This window comes from Meriones unguiculatus, chromosome 6 (genome assembly GCF_030254825.1).
Source record: "Meriones unguiculatus strain TT.TT164.6M chromosome 6, Bangor_MerUng_6.1, whole genome shotgun sequence".
In the NCBI taxonomy this organism is placed as follows: Eukaryota; Metazoa; Chordata; class Mammalia; order Rodentia; family Muridae; genus Meriones; species Meriones unguiculatus.
The window spans coordinates 45,830,358-45,849,574 of NC_083354.1; the positions used below are offsets into that span (position 1 = coordinate 45,830,358).

At 44.8% G+C, this 19,217-nt stretch overlaps 1 protein-coding gene and 1 pseudogene across 2 annotated transcripts in view; one reads left to right on the forward strand and one right to left on the reverse strand.

Moving 5' to 3' along the window:
- The window catches only part of Nek11 (NIMA related kinase 11), a 221,161-nt gene that overhangs the window by 126,264 nt on the left and 75,680 nt on the right, over positions 1-19,217 (forward strand). The window contains exons 13-14 of one of the 2 annotated variants that reach the window (XM_060385387.1): positions 16,882-17,039; positions 17,538-17,722. In XM_060385387.1, the coding sequence (XP_060241370.1) occupies positions 16,882-17,039; positions 17,538-17,654 (275 nt within the window). In that variant the 3' untranslated portion in view covers positions 17,655-17,722. Of the gene's footprint in view, positions 1-16,881; positions 17,040-17,537; positions 17,723-19,217 lie in introns of those variants that run through there. The other variant, XM_060385386.1, reaches the window with a different exon arrangement.
- On the reverse strand, positions 8,368-9,428 carry LOC110566887 (DENN domain-containing protein 10-like; annotated as a pseudogene).

The window sequence follows — 19,217 nt, forward strand, 5'->3', positions numbered from 1 at the left end:
GTCTACTTCTCCTTACTTACTGAGGAGGGAAAAATTAATTTTCTAGTGGGAAGACTTAGCATCACTGTTTAGGGACAGAATTTGATGCGAAGCAGTAGGCATGCCCTGGGCTTTCTTGCTTGTTGCGTGCAGTCAGGGCAGTGCACAAACACTGAAGGGATGAAGAGTGGAATACCAATGGGGAGGGCTCCAGAGCCTATGATGTCAGCATTTATTTCAGTTGTGTGTACCGGTTCCTTGGGGGTCAATTATCAGCTAAACATGAACACTGTGGCTGAGTAAGTAGGGTCAATATGTGAAGAGTTGGGCCCAAATCAGGAAGGAGAGGGAAGTTCAGAGGGAGGGAGGATAGGCATTCACTGCACCGAGCTCTCTGAGACTCTGGGCTGAGCGGGCTTGCTGAAAAGTGAACTGAGGATTCATCTGAGCTTAGAACTTGGCCTGGGTTAAAATCCACTGGGCAAATTAATATGTAAACAATAAACAAGCCATGAGAGAGTTGGTCCAAGAGTCAAGAGCAAGAAGCAGATGGTGATGTGGTTCTGGGTGAAAAGTTGAGTACATTTAGGGCAAAGGGCAAGATGTACCGTGTCCCTTCCCTGTTCTCAGTGAAGGTGGGGAGCAGGAGTGTCAGAGTTGAGAAGCCAGATAGGGACAACCCAACAAAGCCAACTAAATGGGAGGTAAATGTCAGGACACATTTTCCCTGGTACAGCCGCCACCACCAGTGCCTGCCTGACGAGACCCCGTTTAATCCTTACCGTTTCCTTGTGCTCAGTCTCTCAGCATTGGCTCTGTGGGAGGAGAAAGACGTTCTCAGGCCGCCAGAGCCTACTTTGCCAGTACTCAGGACAGTGGAACTATCTATAAAAACCCTCATCCCCCTGTCCCTCGACCACAGAGGCTCTCTCTAGGAGCACCTCCACTGTTTCCCTGCTATTGTCCCTAGAGATCCATGGGCTTCAGTCTGTGAGACTTTACTGGGCCTTTCAGATAAGCAACTCTCCTAAAGATCATCTTGGAGACATTTTCTAGAATGCCTCATCCAGGACACTTGGCTTTCTCCAAAAGTTGGAAGTAATTTCTGTCTGTTGCTAGAGATCTGCTTACAGAGACTTTTGTTTTGTCTTTATTGATTGTGTTGCTGTGCTCTTTGTCCTGGGATACCTGTCGCTGCCTCAGTAATCAATAAGGAAAGTGACTTTTAAAATTAATTTTTAAAGTTTTATTGCTTTACGTGTATGGGTGTTTGGCCTGTGTATATGTTTCTGTGCCACATATGTGCATGCAGCCCACAGATGCCAGAAGAGGACATCCGGTCCGTTGGAACTGGCATTATAGATAGTTGTGAGCTACCAAGTAGGTGCTGAAGACTAAGCCCAGGTCCTTTGCAAGAGCGGCCAGTGCTCTGAAACCACTGTGCCATCTCTCCAGCCCCCCAAAGTGATTTTGGTTACTAATATTTTATGCCAACATTTTCTCCCTGGTATGACACAGCACAGGAATCTCACCTGCCCAAAAGAGGCTCCAGGCTCCTCTGGGGCAGCCTGTTTACCTTGTTCTGCCAGTGGTGGACATGGGACCTTCACCTAAACACGCTCACCCATGACATCTGAAAACTCCAGACAAAGCGAACATGACAAGATTTCTCTGATAACAAAGGTAGAAGAGAAACCTGCCCCAGAATTGTGGACAGTTCTTGTCAAACACTACCAGAAAAAGCCTTGTGAGGCAGGAGACTGGTTCTGACATTGGCTCATTTGGCTCAAGTAGTTCGACGTTTGTTAAGAAGAGAGTAATCGCCGATGCCTACACATGGCTGGTACGTGCCAAGTTGCTCCTCACAACTAGAAGTAACCTGGACTTCTTCAGCCTGAAGGTGTAGCTTCAGTCTCTGACAATCTCACTTTCTAGGTCGGAACCCCTGCTGAAATACTTCCTGGGGTGGTTTGGTACAGGTTCAGCTGCTGTGGTGAAACACCTGTCTACATGTTGTAACTGTGTTTATTCAAATAAATTCAAATCACTCCATTTGAATAAAGCATAATATGAGTGAGTCTACCCAATCAAAGAGGAAGACTTGAGCCCCAGACTTCTGTTTAACTAAAGAGTGAGTCCAGCCTGCTGCATGCTCTATCCTGTAGACTTTTGGACTTGTGAGCTCCCATAAGTGTGACAATGTGAGGCAATCCTGGGACTCCGTCTTCAACCCCCTTTCTGTCCTCTCCCCCCTCTACCTTTTCTCTCTTCTATCATCTATCTGTCATTAATTTAGAAAACATGTAATATACACTTAATTCCTCTTTCTTCTCTGGGTATGTGAAAATGCAACTCTTTCCAGATTACATAGCCATGAAATCCTTCCTCTCCTTTGATCCCCATGAGCTGATCATCATTTGACCAAGCTACAAAAGGGCAAATACCAGCTTTCTGACAGGAAGTTCTAAGTTCAGTCAGAAGCGTGTGCCTTAACTGATGGATGCGATGAGAATTTTCCAGTGCACTGTGCCCACGCTCCCCATTTTGCAGGTCCTGCCTGCCCCCTGCATTCCATTGTGATCCCTGCTCATCTCCTGTGAGTGTTCATATGGGTGAATGGAGAATGCCCTACACCAGCAAGTCTCTTCTGGCAGTTTTTCTCAGCCTCCAGCTGGTGAGTTAGCAGAGGAGCTGCCTGTGGGAGACAAGTTTTCCAGGAAACAAGGTGGGAAAGAGAGAGTATGGACTCAGGGTTTCATCAGAGGGGAAATCTTAGTTGGTTCACAAGGCTCTCTCTATGCCAATCAGCAAGTTACTGGATATACTTCATGTATGTGAAAGAAAGTGTCAATGAATAAACACAGCCAGAGTGAAATAAGAGAGGGAAGCAGATGCCTTATTCTGTAGCAATGTAGAGTGTTAAACTTTGTGCATGTGTCAGTTATAATCCTGTTTCTACACAAATGTTTGTAGGCCAGCAATAGAAAGTAGTGATTTCTTTGTTTTCAACTCACAGTGTCTCCATCACTCCAGACATGTCAGAGATGCATGATCCCAAACTTTACCAAAGATCTCAAGCGACTCTTGCATACTGTTTGAAATGAGATGCATACGTGCATGCCCTCCCATTCCCCCGTGGGATTCTGTTTTAAGGTAGGGCTCAAGGAGGTGGATAGGTCGCAAGACTGGAGCCTTCATGATGATATGAGCACCTTTGTAAATACACACACAGGATAGCTTGCCTTCTGTCTCTCTGCTCCCTGTCATGTGAGAATACAGGGAGAGGGGGAGCTGTCTGCAAATAACAGATACCATCGCCTCATACCCAGCCACCAGCACCTTAATTGGAGACTTCCAAGGCTCCAGAAACGGTGATAAAAATTTTCTTCTGTAGCTTAAGCCACACACTCCAGAGTTCCGCTATAAAAGACCAGAGTGACTGCCGTGCTAACCCAGCCATTCCTCTGGCCATGAGTCATTGCTCCCGAGGGCAGAATCGTGCCCTTTGATAGTCTAGTTCTAGTTCAGACTGTGGGCTGGAGGCTGCTGAGCCCCATGTTACAGATGAGACACTGAAGGCCCAGCAACTTGACCCAGTTGCTTAGAGGCTCAGAAGTAAAGTGTCATGTGTCAGCAAAGGACATATAGCCATTGTGCCAACACCCAGGGCCACTGAACAACCTGCTGTATTTCCCCTTGGAGAGTGGATATCCCAACCCTTGTTTCTGTCTCTGACTCTGGTGGAGAAAAGACAAATTTCACCCAGTTGTTTTGGCTTTTGCTCTGCAAAGAAAAAGAAAAAAGAAAAAAAAATGTTCAGAGAAATGTTATAGTTTTGCCTAAGGGAGACTCAGTTTGACACATAAGATAAAAATCACAGACTCTAGAGCTTAAGGGAGACCTAGTTCCAAAGTGATCATGAAGCCCCGCTCTTCCCCTTCCTTTTCCTCCCTCTCCTCCACCCTGCCCTTCCTGTGTGTGCAGGGAGAATGGGGGGCCCTTAGTGAACTTGATCAAATATAGAGATGTCCCTTTGAATAAAATGGTAGAACCTGCTGTCCTAGATGTATATAAAAGGTACTGTACTGTACTTAATTTAGCCTTCCACAGTGAAAGGGTCATGAATATGCATTGTGGCTAAGAAAATCACTTCTCTTCACAGCCTCATGTGTGATGCTGGAGGCTAAGCGAATCAGCGTAGTTAATTTTAGCCCTGGTTGTGAGGGTTTATTTTAGAAAAGGTCAGGGTACTCACCTATAGCTCGTTACAGCACCTAGAGAAGAAAGCATGGAGGAGATGGAAAACCAGGCAGCTGTTAGCAGCTCCCACCCCTAGAGGCTGGAAGTGTCTTGTCTATATTTGATGCTTGGTTCTGTGTGCAGTTGGTGACAGTTTGACAAGACACACTTGATCATTGCTATGCCACTAGGCAGGTGGCCTCCTGTGGGACTTGGGTGGTCCATGGGGCACCCTTCCCTGAGGTAGAGAAGCCATCTCATAGGCTTGAGGGTTCCATGTGGTGAGCTCTTCAGTTGGCTCTGGCTCAGGGATACCATGGGATGGAGTCACTGGTGTACTGGCTGGGGAGAGGCAGAGGGGTAAGAGAGGTGAAGCAAACACACCAGGGCTGAAACTAAGGGTTGTGGGCCAGCAGAGGGAATAGTAGAGAAAAGAAACCTCAGAGCAGTGCTGTCCAACGAATTAGCCACGGCAGTAGTGGAAATACCCTAAAATTCTGTCGCATGTGACCACTGAGCACATGGAATGTAGCTGTTGTGGCTTACATTGTCATTTAACTTTAATTGTAACTTAAGCGGTCACATTGGCTGGTGGCTATCATTCTGACAGGAAATTTCTAGAAGGAGTGGCTCACTAAGGGAATGAAGTTGGAAAGCAAGAGATGAGTGAGTTCAGAGAAAAGCAGAGAGGGTTCAGTTTAGGTTACACAGTCAAGGGTTTGGCCCAAAGGTTCATGTGGGAGGTATCTGCAAGGCACTAGAAAAATAAAGCAAAGTTGAGGATGAAGCTCCATGGTAGAGCATATCCCCTCCAACACACACACACACACACACACACACACACACACACACACACACACACCGCTACCTGCCTCTGCCTCTGGCTGGACCCAAGGCCACCAACCAAAGCTCCTTTTGACTGTGCCTATAAAGGAAAACTGTCAAACTCTTCATTAGGAGGCCAATCTGGGAAAGCAGGTTGCAACCTGATGACAGAAAGGCCAAACTTAGATTTTAGTGCTTAGTTCTCCTGACAGTGAGGGGGTCGCTGAAGGCCAGATTTGCAACCCACCATTGAAGACCGTGGAGGTGTGAGATGAGGAGCTCTGCAGAGCTGAGTGTTAAAAGTGTGTGGAGCCTGCATTTCTCCCTCAGCATATGAGTGTGTTCATTTTAGCAGAGGCCCCCGCATTCTTCACCGGACTCTCCATCAGTCTAAATTGTTCCTTCACAAATGTGCTGCCCTAAGTGCCAGCCCCGCTAAATGTTACGGTGATTGAAAATTGCAGTCCCTTCCCACAGGCCCCGAAAAGGGCTCTTTGTAATGAAATACTGAGGCAGCAGCCATTTAGAGTGTGGAGTAACTGCCTCTCTGGGACTTCCACAATGGACCCATGGTGTCAGTAAAAGGGAGGCTCACCAAGAGAAGAAATGATGGCTTTATTACAGTGGGCCCTTCGTTCTCCATGGCTTCTGAGCCCAGTGAGTAATTCTAATAGCTGCTGTCATCAGGAACTGGGACACCCTGAAAATAGAGTCCTAGGCCCAGCTGATGACTCACCAAGTAGCTTTGATGAACCATCTCATGGTTCACAGCAGGGGAGAGATGGTTTATAAAAACTGAAAATGAAAAATAAACCAACATTAGTATGAAGTTTAGAAAGTGATAAAATGCCTTTTCTACATCAGTAAAGTTTTGGAGTCTTTTCCTTCAGGTTGTGTGAGGAAGGTTGTACACTCTGAAGGGGTGGGACCCTGACTGCCCCATTGGCTATGGAAAGAATGAAGGTTGAGGGTGTAGGGAGCGTTTTCGCTATGGGTGAGTCCACCAGACAGGTTTGGTTGTAGCTGTGATGTTGTTCTCTCTCTGTCAGTGCTTTTATTCACTGGTGATAACTCTGCCCACGTGTCAGACATCTGGCCCTGGGAGATGGCAGGAGCACCTAGAGAAATCCACAGTCTACTGGCGAGTTGCGTCACACTCTAGGGTAACTTTGGCTGAGGTCTGGTCTTGAGCTTGATGGACCTGCAGGTTGGGGTATAAAGTTTAGTATGAAAATGTGCTCGGCAGCTCTCCATTTTAACCAGTGTTCTATCGCTGTGAAGAGAAACCATGGCTACGGCAACTCTTCTAAAGGAAAATTTAGTCAGGGCTGGCTTATGGTTTCAGAGGTTTAGTCCATTAGTCGAGGCAGAAAACATGGCAGCATGCACTCAGGCATGGCGCTGGAGATGTAGCTGAGGGGTGTACATCCAGATCAGCAGGCAGCAGGAAGAACAGTCCTGTTTGAGCATTTAAAACCTCAGAGTGATACATTTCCTCTATCAAGGCCACACCCACTCCAACAAGGCCACATTTCCTAATCTCTGTCCCATAGCCTCTCTCCCTTATGACCACACATGTACGTACATGAGCCTGTGGAGGCCATTCCTATTCGAACCATCACACTGTTGTCGTTAGAAACACTTGAGATGGTCAACTCCCAAGGACTTTTCTCTTTACTTTGGCTTACAGTTTTGGAAGGTTCAGCCTATGGCCGGTTTTCCCCAGTGTGGTATGGAACCCATGTGGGTCAGCACATCCTATTAGGAACATGTGACAAGACAAAGCCATTCACCTTATGGCAAGAAAGTAAGGGAGAAAGGAAGAGACTGTGGGACCACTGTGACCTTGGGGAACATGCCTTCAGTGACCTGAGACTTGTCATATTAAAACTTCCATTGCTTTCCAGTAGCTTTATGGGTTGGGGACCAAGCCTCCAACACATGGACCTTTGAGGGACATTTAATATCCAAACTATACCATCTGACAGATAAATTCAAAACATTCGGAAGAAAAGGAGATGGAGTGGGGATGGGGCTCCAGCACCTTCTTCATCATCCCTTGTCCTCCAACAAGGATTCCGAAAGCCTTTGAATGTGGTGCCATGATGCAGTTCATAAGCCTGTACTTTTCAGAGATTTTTTTTTCATACAGTGCAAATTTAATCTTCAATTGTTAGCTACAGTAAACAACTTATTTCAGGCCCTCCCTGTTCTCACCCAAGGACAAAACTGAAATGCTATTTCTTATTTTTACTTAAATGTCTAACAATAAGGTTTTTTAAAAAAGACACAACTTAGATGAAGTTTCTGCAAACATGTTACCTGGTAAGATTTGAATGTTCTGCAATTCTACTGAAGGAAAGTGGCCTATCATAATTAACATGAGTAGACATAAAGAACGCATAATTTAGACATTCGTGCTTGTTTGGCAATTTTAAGATCTCAAATTAAGAGTGTCTAATAACAGTGTCGTTGATGATCTGGCCAAATTACTTTTACTGAAGTCATTTGAAGACACTGTCTAATTTTGGCCTCTGCAATTTGATTCTCATTTCCCTTTACCAATATATGAAAGCATTGTTGGGCTGGGGTTTTAGCTTGGTGGGACACAAGCAAGGCCGCAGGTTCTAGCTCCAGCATGGCAAACAAAAACAACCAGGGTATTGTATTGTTTCTTATGCGTGTTTACATTTAAAGGGAGCTCCTCCTGCCTCTTTTCCAAAGACTGCTAGCAGCTCTTAGTCCAAGAGTACTAATGGCTGATGTTTGACAGATGTTTACAGCTAGGGCAGTATAAAGGTTGTTGGAGTTGTCTACTCATGTACAAAATCTATGAAAAACCTTCATAGCACAGACAAAAATTTCAAAGGCCCCAAAACATTTTCTTTTACAAGAAAGTATAACTATAGTATCTGTTGGGCGACCCTCTGGACAATTCTGCAGTTAGGCTCAGGAAGTAAAATCTCTCGTGTGGAATTCAAGTTTTTTTTTTTCCTAAAAGAATAGAAAGCAAACTTTGAGGCAGCTTTCTGAAAATAAACCATGAAGTTTATGGCTACAACAAGACAAATGGGGGTGAACAATGATGGCTTTCATGTGCTGAGCCGTACCGATCCCACCATTAGGACAGTAGTTAAAACACTGTCCAGAACTGAGTCAGGAAGAAAAATCACTCTTGTTTTTATGTGTTTCTCAGGTCAGATCTTAATACTTGGAAATCATTAAAAATGGAACATTCCTCTGTAGTTCCAATACTGTATAAGGTCAATGGGTACTAGGAATAAAAGGGAAGTTCTGTAGAGGCCACAGTAAGACACTAGACAGTCAGGCCTTCAGCATCTGGTCAGCTGCTGCTAGATGATAAAGGAAGTTCTCTGTCGAAGGTGGGAATCGCTTTTGATTCAGTCCCTCAACAATGAGAACAATCATTCCCACATCATCTGACACTTCTTAAAATAGTGGCAGGTTGGTGAAGATTTCTTTTGTTTTTAAGATAACGTCCTGTATAACCTGGCTGTCTGACTTCTCTGGGCCTTCTGCAGACTGCACTATTAGCTGACCAATTTCTTTATGCAGTTTGCCCATCGCCATGGCCTCTTTTGCAAGTGGAGCGATGGTGATCTCACTGTCTGCCAGATTCACAAGCATGTCATAGAGCGCTGGTCTGTTGCTCGCCTCCAGCTCTACAAAGCCAGCAATGTAACCCTGCACATCTGCAGGCCTTCCAGTTCTTCAGCATGGAGGTGCACGAAAGAATGCGGGATGGCCCCATCCTGCCAATGCCATACCAGGGTAGGCAGGATCCTGGCAAACTCCTAGACAGCTTCTATTTGGGGGTGATAGACAATAATTCATTTTCAGCGTCAATGCCTTGTGTAGGATAACAGTTTCCATTCCAGACTGAGATACAATGTCTCTGAAAGACAAGGTATGTCGTTCAACCATCAAGTCTCTGCTAAGGACAGAGCCATTTTCTTCACTCTGGCAGATCCCCTTGGTGAGATCTGCAGTGTAACTCGCCATCATTTTAACTGGGCTTCCATATTTCAGATACATTCTACACAAAGTCCTAGCGAGGGCTGCACATTTCTCCGGGTTAAAATTTGGGGTGGTCAGAACAATAGAAAAGTTAGTCACCTTGTTCAAAACTGAAGAATCTGGAACTTCAGCTGTAGTGATATAAAACCATGTTCTCCGGGACTGAGCAAGGACAAAGGGGCGGAGAAGTTTGGTTTTTGTCTGTCGGGCAGCCTTTTCGGAGCAGCGGATTCCTTAATGAGGCTGTTGTGGAAGGATAGCGCCCACAGAACTTCTCCATTAATGTCCTTTTCCATCAGCCTGACTTTGAGCATCAGCTGTGGTTTCATTGCCATAACCACAGCCATCTTTCACCACCCCTTTCAGAGGTTTTTGGACTCTCATATTCAAAAGGTTTTGAGCCATCTGTTGGAGGTGCCGAGGTGAACAAGACAAGCATGGATCCTTCCCTCTTGAGCTCAGAGGTTATTATGGAAATTATTTTCATTTGAACCGATATTAAGTGACAGTTTTTTGCTGAATTAGGGGTGTGCATCCGACTCACCTGGAGGGCTTGTCAAAATACAGCAGTGTTTATGGCATGGGGGATTGAACTCAGAGCCCTGCACACAGCCTCCTAATTCAATGGGCCGGGGTCAGAGACAGGCTTAGAACCTGTGCTTCCGTTAAGATCCAAGGCGCTGCTGTTGATGCTGTGCTGTGGTCTCCTCTTGAGAGTCACTTTGGAAAGTCTGTCACACACATTTGTCCAAGGCATAGCAGTGGGATTATGACAGCTGGACAGGTGGAGATTCCCCTTCTAAGTGTCTGTGCTTGGGCTGGTGAGATGGCTCAGAGGGAAAAGCATTTACAAGTCTGACGATTGGAGTATGGATCTCTAGCACCCACAGAAAAGCCATGTGGGCGTGAGGCCTGCCTGTAATCTCAGGCCTCCAAAACCAGAGACAGAACGGTCCCTGGGACAAGCTAGCTAGAGATGAATCAGTCAACTCCAGATTCAGCAAAAGGCTCTGCCTCTGAAAGGAAGCAGAGTGATTGAGGAAGACAACTGAGTCCAACACACACACACGGCCAAGCAGTTACAGAAGATCTTTCCTTGATTTAGCTTGAAACAACAAACAGAAAAACTGGCTCTTTAAGAAAAAATGGACAATGTGTATCTGATCACTTTAGAAGTGGAAAGATCTGGTCTGTTGCTACATGAAACGACAAGGGCTTTTATTTAACACATCACCTCTATGCCAGTTTCTCCTCCGATGCCCAATGTAATAGTCTTACTTCTCCATGCTGGCAGCATCATTACAAGGGCAGAATCTTTGGCTTCACCCCAGACCTGCTGAATTGGAAATGCCAGGGGGAGGGCGGTTTTAACAAGGTGTCTAGATGGTTCTCCTGCACCTGCAAATCTGAGCCCACCTGAGACAGGAAGTGAGAGCTGATGAGGCTCTGGCACTCACTCTTCTCTGCTCCTGTGAAACAACCAGCTAGCTTAAGTGAGAGTTAGGTTTTCCCTCAAGCCAACTCCCCACACCTAATTGTCCAGTGTCTTTCAGAGCTGCTAAGGTCATGATTTTAAAGTGGTTTTAGAACAAAGATGAAAATTCCTTATTCATGTAAAATGGCACTAGCACAGAAGCCAGGGCTCAGGTTGTTTGCATTCTGCTTTCATGGTCACACTGTGTGCATCTGTGTGACTTTCTGTGGTCTGAGCCCTCACTTCCCTTATATGGACGGTGCTCAAAAACCGTTATCATGGTCTGACTTGAAGACTTGGTGCCATGCATGATGCATGGAATGACAGCTGTGAATGTGCCTCTGAAACTGTACAACGCTGTGCAAACATAAAGACTGATTTGGAACTGCTCACCATCCACTTCTGTGTCCCTGTTCACAAAGTCAAAGCAGACTCCTTGTTTATATCACCATAGAGATCGGAAGCAACTGTGGCCAGGAGTACCAGTGCTTTAGTCCCTGGAAAGTAGCTGGTTTCTGTTCCTGTTTTGTCATACAAAGGTTGGAAGATGTGGGATCACACGTGTTTTACTAAAGTGACTCTGCGTAGCATACGACACAACTTATTTGTGTAGTTGTCCTCAGGTGTGGCCCCTAGACCAGCACCATCCACACCAGCTTGGAACTTCATAGAAACGTAAATTGTGGGGCTGGAGATATCGATCTCGCAGAGTACCCGAGTTCAGTTCCTAGCACCCAAGTTGTGTGGTTCAAAACAACCATGACTCCAGCTCCAAGGCATTCAGTGCCTGTTTCTGGCCTTGGAAGTTAACTCCATCACAAGCCCTGTAGGTGACTCCAGTACTCTGTCATCGTAGACGGGATTTGTCTAACTCTTGACTGAAGGATCTGACAAAAGACACCCTTTCTGTGGAACTGGGTAATAACTTCTCTTTCCCTCCAGTATGGATTTGCAACTCTGGTGTCCAAGCTCAGACACCAACATTGGATTCCTTCATGAGTGTGCCCTGTCGCTGTCTCGGGCCTCCAAAACCAGAGACATAACGATTGTCCACCCAGCACAGAAGAAATCTGGACTGCATCGTTATGAGGCTGACTTCAGAGTGTGAGGAAATTAAAGCTATTTATCACAGTCTGTTTTTCCCTTGGTGACAGGAGAAATGAGCCTTAGCCGAACAAGACTTCAAATTGGGCTTGCTATAGAAAAACATGCAGCTTGACTAACACGCTTGAAGCAGGCCTACATTTGTTTTGATTTTCCCATTTGAAAACAATTCCATTTCTAAGCAACACCAAGATAGTTCAGTGTGTGCAAGAGACACTGCAGATGGAGGCATCCCAGTCGGTCCTGTGAGTCAGGCATAATCCTGCGCCTTGATCACTCTTTTCCTTCTTAGGGGATCACAGGTTCAAGAGGGTAAGAACCAAGGCTCTATGTGCACAGTGGACCCTGTTATGGGAGGAGGGAGATGGTACTTTTTGCAAGAGAAAAATGTCTGAGTTGTACAGATAATGACCTGGTCAGCCACACTCTTCATTTGAATACCGATCATCTTCAAAGAAGTCACATAACCGAATACAGCCATATAACCTGTGGAGCCTACAATTTGACTTAACAAGCCTTTCACTCTAGAATCTCATGTCTTCCTGAGCTGTTTGTAGAGAATTTAGAGGCCCTCATGGACCAGCAGATGATGGGAGAGAATGAAGTGCCCGTGGGTCCCTGTGGAGACCAGTAGAAAACAAAAAAAAAAAACAAAACAAAACCAATGGGACATCATTCCTTAGTGTGTCTTTGAGTCAGTTCTGAAAATCCACACAGACTGATTATAAAGAAAAGAACATTTCACATTTGGTACGTAATTATGATTGTCTGATATTTATATTTCTTCCTGATGTTCCGTATTAACAGGCAAAATCAAAATGTTTGCCACACTTCACAGCTTCTGATAGCAGCTGATGTTCACTGAGTAAAATACAATAACACGATTCATAATGCCTTGTTTTTGTTACACTATTGATTGTTCATAATAATGCCAGAGGCAGATAATCATCTATGGTCTTTAGATGAAAAAAAACAAAAATGCACCAAGCTAAACTGGTACCCAGTGTTGTGGAGCCATTGTTATCGTTGTGCATGCAGATCTTTGTGATGCAGAAGCCAGCATTCTAAACCAGTGTGTTTCAAGCTGTGAATGGAGAAGTCACTTTTGGGGGCCGCAAACAACATTTCGAAATTTTGACTAAAAAGGAAAATAGCAAAGTGTCACCTTTAGTTTGAATGGATAAGTCTTTATTCCTGAACACTTTGTTTTAATCCTAAGGATTTCAAGTGTGTACACAAGTCTAAGCCCATTCCTGCAAACTGCGCAATGACAGAAATCTGTTGTACCGTGTCATACTCAGAGTTGAAAGCAAAAGAGGGAAAAGGGAGGTGAAAAGGAGGAGAACAGAAGGGAGAAAATATGAAAAAGTGAACAAGTGAATAAACTGTAAAAAGAGACAGAGAGACACTGGAAGGAGGTGAAGTAGAGGAGCCAATGAGAAAACAGACAATTCTGAAAGAGAGACAGAGGTTCAGGGTGGAGCAGGGGAAGGAGCAGAGGAGGAAGTCACGTGAGAGGCTCTTAGTTCTCATGTATATCTCACGGTATGGCATAGGTCATCCTAATTGTGAGCTGAATGAAGGTTTTTGTTTTGTTTTAAATAAAACATGGTCCCTATATACAAATTGTCTCTCTCCTCTGGTGTTCAGTTAAAAAGCATAGATCTTGAAGGAAACAGGCTTGGATTAAATGACAGAGCATGGAAGTCCTACCCTAAGAACTGGCAACGTTTGTTAGAAATGATTATATGTAATTTTTGTCATTGAGCTAATTTTTATCTCCTTGTATAGCCTCTTGTGTTTTGCAATGAAAGCATAGATAACAAGAAGATTGTAAAGCCTTCCTTTGGGGGCTGGCATGATGGCTCAGTAGGGCAAAGAGCTGACCACAAGTTTTCCTCTTACCCCCACATGCACACAGTAGTGTGCCTTAAAAATGAAAATCTATCTTTGTGGCCGAGGTGTGTTTCTTGTGTGCAGCAGAATGTTGGTTCTTGTTTACCCATATATTCTGTTAGTCTGTGTCTTTTTTATTGGAGAGTTGAGTCCACTGATGCTGAGAGAGATTAATGACCAGTGATTGTTCCTTTTTTTTGATGTTGGTTGTGGTAGTGTGTTTGTGTGCTTATCTACTTTTAGTTTTGCTGTAGTATAGTTATTTATTTCCTGTGTTTTCCTGGATGTAGTTAGCCTTCTTGGTTTGGATTTTTCCTTCTGTTATCTTCTATAGGACTGAATTTGTAGATAGGTACTGTTCAAATTTGTTTTTGTTGTGGAATATCTTGTTTTCTCTATCTATGATGACTGAGAGTTTTGCTGAGTATAGTAGTCTGTGCTAACATCTGTGTTCTCTTAGGAACTGCATGACATCTGTTCAGGCACTTCTGGCTTTCATAGTCTCTGTTGAGAAGTCAGGTGTGATTCTGATGGGTTTGCCATTGTACTTTACTTGGCCTTTTTCCCATGGAGCTTTTGATATTTTTCTTTGTTCTGTGCATTTAGTGTTTTGATTATTATGTGGCAGGATGATTTTCTTTTCTAATCTAATCTATCAAGTGTTCTGTAAGCCTCTTGTATGCTTATAGGCATCTCTAATTGAAAAATGCATAGCTGTACTGACTTTGAAAAAGAGCAGACAATTCCCTAGTAGAGGGAGTGGCATTAATAAGATACTGTTTGACCTTTCCCTGATGTGCAGTGTTAGCTGCTGAGACCTGTAACCTGACACACACAGCTACAGTCAATGGCCTCTGTTGCAAATTTTGACCTGACACAACCATGTCAACCAGAATGGCACATATATTTATAGGACAGTATCCTAATTGCAAATTCAATATTCACTGGTCCAATCTAACCTTTACAAATTGTACACTCACTAATCTGATCTGTCTTCATTCAAATAACATGAATTAACAGATGCAAGGAAATTACCAAATCTCTCACCCCACCTTAATCAGGTCCTTTGTCATGATGGTGACTCCAGCAGCGGATTGTCTGTTCTGCTTTCTCCATGCCCTTAAGAATGGCTAAGATCAAAAACTGAAGTGCCAGCTCATGCTGGCGAAGATGTGGGAAAAGGAGAACACTCCTTCATTGCTGGTGGGAGTGAAAACTTGTACAACCACTTTGGAAATCAATCTGATGCTTTCTCAGACAATTGGGAATAGTGCTACCTCAAGACCCAGCTATACCACTCCTAGGCATATACCTGAAAGATGCTCCACTATACAACAAGGACATTTGCTCAACTATGTTCATTGTAGCTTTATTCATAATAGTCAGAATCTGAAAACAACCTAGATATCCCTCAATCAAATAATGGATGCAGAAATTGTAGTACATTTACACAATGGAACATTACTCAGCTATTTAAAAAAGCATAAAATTTGCAGGCAAATGGATGGAACTACAAAAGATTATGTAGAGTGAGGTAACCTAGAACCAGAAAGACACATATGGCATATACTCACTTATAAGTAGATATTAGCCATACAATACAGAATAACCATACTATAATCCACAGACCTAAAGAAACTAAATAACAAGGAGAACCCTAGGGAGGATGCTTAATTCTCATTCATAAGGGTAAACAGGATAGATACCAGAAGTAGTTGAAGTGAGGGAACAGGATGGGAGTCTACTATAAATGTCCTCTGAAAGATCCTACCCAGCAGGGGATCGAAGCAGATGCTAAGACTGACAGGCAAGTTTTGGACAGAGTGCAGGGACTTGTAGGAAAGAGTAGGGGAATAGAAGGACCCAGAGTGGACAGGAGCTTCCTAAGAAAACCCACAGAGCCAATAAATCTGCACTCATGGGGGTCTGCAGAGACTGATGCACCAACCAAGGACCCTGCTCAGATGTAGCCCATGGCAGCTCAGTCTCCCTGTGGGTTCCTAGTAAGGGAAGCAGGGGCTGTCTCTGACATGGACTCTGTTGCCTGCTCTTTGATCACTTCCCCCTAGTGTGTGTGTTGGGGGGGCGTTACCAGGCCACAGAGGAAGAGGATGCAAGCAGTCCTAATGAAACTTGATAGGCTGGGGTCCTTTCTGAGAATTAGGGGAGGGGAATAGGGAGGAAGAAGGAGGGAGAGTGGGACCTGGAGGAGAGGAGGGGAGGGGCTACAGTTGGAATGTAACGTGAATAATTTATGAAAATAAATTTAAATTAAAGATAAAACAATAAAAATGTAAATCTTTGTTTGCTGAATAGGTCTACAGCTAGTGTCATATTTCAAAGGACTCTAGAGTTAGTTAATGAAAAGCCCGATTTTAGAGATATACAAATCGAATGGAAGTTCTGTGATAGTCCCCTATATACAGGTGTTTTCATAAGCAGCTTATTATGGAGACTGCAAGTCACATGGCTTTAGTACACATACGTTAGTTTTACTGAGGAAAACAGAGCCGTTAAATTGTAAGCATCTTGCCCAGAGTTTTATATTCAAGCAGGCAAAGGTTGAGTTAGACTGTAATTCTCTAATCCTAAGTGCCATGTTTCCCCACCAGAGAGAGAATGGTAATAATGGGTTAAAAAGATCATACCCTGTGTTATCAAGTAGGAACAGTAAATTGTTTATAAGTCAGAGAGGTGCAGAGCCTAACCTGGATGCAGCAGAGTACCTTCATGTAATTTCCTCCTCTCTCAGCCAAAGGTATTTCTCCACTGCTAGTCCCCATTAGTAAATCAGAATTTACAGTGTGTGCCCCATACCCTTGACCTTTCTTTGAGGATATTGTTCTATGTACCACTTCTGTTTCAGTCACTAGAGATACTGTGTCAAGTAACATGGGCTATTGACATCAGCTTACATGGGTAATCTTCCCTAAAACTTCCAGAGGGATATTAACACACTCCCCTTCCACTGTCTCAGCTACAAACTTTGGTGAGTTGCATAACAGGGCCCTGCTGTGGAATCTCCTCTTTATTTTTCTCCCAACTCCCTTCGGTTTTAATAAGGACTCATGGAAAAGCTCCAAAGTAGATCACTTATTCTTGTCCTGTGGTTTTGTTCTCCTAACTTCAAAGGTTGGTGTCCCTTTTCTACTGCTCTGATTTCGCAGAGTGCTGACTGTATCCAGCGGACCCTTTCAGGAGGCTCTGAGTCAGCATCTGTGCTCTAAGGAAGCTTTGCTAGTGCCCATCTCTAAGGGTACGCAAGGCTCCCAGCTCACCGCGCTGTGACTTCAGTGACTGTGACTGTTCCTTACTCTCTATTTCAGAGATCCCAGAAGACCCGCTTGTTGCTGAAGAGTATTATGCTGATGTGTTTGATTCCTGTTCTGAGGAGAGTGAGGAGCAGGAGGAAGACGTGGTGTTCTCAGAAGCAGGCAGAGAAATGAGGGACAGGAGAGCCCCACCTTACAGGGCAAATCAACAGGTACCTCCTCCCCTGGCCAGAAGAGATGTGGCTGTCTGAGGCTGACTGGACGTGGGCTAAGAAAGAGCAAAGCGAGTCTTGAACCTGGAGTTGGGGTCAGGGAGTTCAGGACTACTAGGGTCTTTTCAATGGCTCCATATACAAGTCTTTTCATTCAAGGGGAAGAGGCAGGTAGGACCCTGTGGTGTTACCAGACTCTGATCAGGACCCTGGCGAGAGGGGATGGCCAGTATACTCACTGCAGGAGGACAGGCTGGCAAGCTGGCACACTACAGTGCCTGCCCACTGAGGAGCACCTCTGTACATCCAGTAAGTGCTGCAGAGGTCTCCTTCACAGGCACAGTGGGTTTATTATTATTATTATTTCAAACACTTTCCTGTCTGTAATCAGACCTTTGGTCTGTTTTATAAATCGAATGCATGCTTAAATTTAGAAAGATAGATTCCATTCTGGAGTTAAGACTTGGAGATCCTGGAACAGGAGAGTATTCTTTCTAGGTTCTTGCAGCCCCCGAGGAGCTGTCGTTGCATGCAGCACTGGATCTCCCCTCATGGATGCTCCAGCAGAAGAACTTTCTAGTTAGAAAGACTGAGCTGGCATCTGTGCTAGCCTAAGAAATGGCCCTGGCTTGCACCTTTGTCTCTTGATTTTTAGAGTGGAAGTAAAGTTGTACAGATGCCCATCAACTGTTTTTTTTTTTTTTTAATTTTTATTTCAGTTTATTTACTTTACATCCCAAGGGTGTCCTCTCCCTGCTCTTCTCTTAGTCCTCCCTCTTCCCCTCTTTTCTCTTCCCCTCACCCTTTCCTCCCAGAAAAAAAGGAGCCTCACCTCCCCCTGTATCAGCCCTCCTGAGCACATCAAGTCACATCAGGGCTAAGCATATCCTCATCCCCTGAGGCCAGGCAAGGCAGCCCTGCCAGAGAGAAGTCATCCAAAAGTGGGCAATAGAGCCCATGTTAGAAACAGCCTCCCCCATCCACTCAGTGGATGCGCCATAGGAAGACCAAGCCACCATCAGTCACATATGTGCAGGGGGCCTAGGTTTAGGCCATGCATGCTCCTTAGTTGATGTCTCAGTCTCTGTAATCCCCCATAGGACTGGGTTAGTTGTCACTGTTGGTCTTTTTATGGGGTTCCTGTCCCCTTCATGTCCTTCCATGTTTCCCTCAACATTTCCACAAGACCCCGGAGCTCCACCCCACGCTTAGCTGCAAGTCCCAGCATCTGTCTCAGTCTGCTGCTGTCTGGTACCTTCCACATGACAGTCAAGCTAGAGAGCCAGCCCCTGACACTATTAATGATGCTCTGCTATGCTTGCAGACAGGAGCCTAGCTTGACCCTCAACTGTTTTTGTTAAAAGAGTTTCATGTGTGTAGCCCAGCCTGAGACTGAACTTTTGACTTTCTGCCTTAACTCCTAAGTGCTGGGATTGCAAGAATGTGCCACCAGGGCCAGCCACCAAGTCATTCTTATTCGACATGGAACAATCCAGCAATAATGTTAAGTAAAACCCATAAGAAGGGAGATGCCACCAGGAGTGTTTAAGAGTAGACAAATACTGGCTTAGTGGTTAAGAGTGCTAGCAGGCCTTGCACAGGGCCTCGGTTCGGTTCCCAGCACCAACGTGGCCGCTCACAACTATCCGTAATACCAGTTGTATACCAATTCTAGCGTATCTGGTGCCCTCTTCTGGCTTCTGCTGGCACCTGATGCACCTGTGGTGCACAGATGTACCTGCAGGCAAACACTCAAATATATAAAATAAAAATAGGTAAATGCTTTAAAATAGTAAAGTCAAGCAAAGGAGAAAGTTCAGAGAAAGAGAAAGCATGGGAGAATGCACGTGGGGCAAATACAGGAGGAGCGGGACTAACAATCATCAGCAAAGATGAGAAGAGAAGAGAGGCGGGATCCCAAATGCCACAATCAAAGTGTTTCTTATGCCCCTTCCTTCTTCTCCCGAGAGGACCCTGGGGAAGTGGTATCTACTACTCCAAGTTAAAAATATGATTTCCATTTGCCTGTGCCTCCCCCGCCCCCACTGCAGAAAGTTGAAAGACATATTGTCCTAATACCGCATTAATTCCATCCCATGCCTGTGGTTGTAGAAGAAGCGTGGCGTGCAAAACTCACACCCAGACTTTGCTCAGAAGCCCCATCTCTGGCCAGTTGTA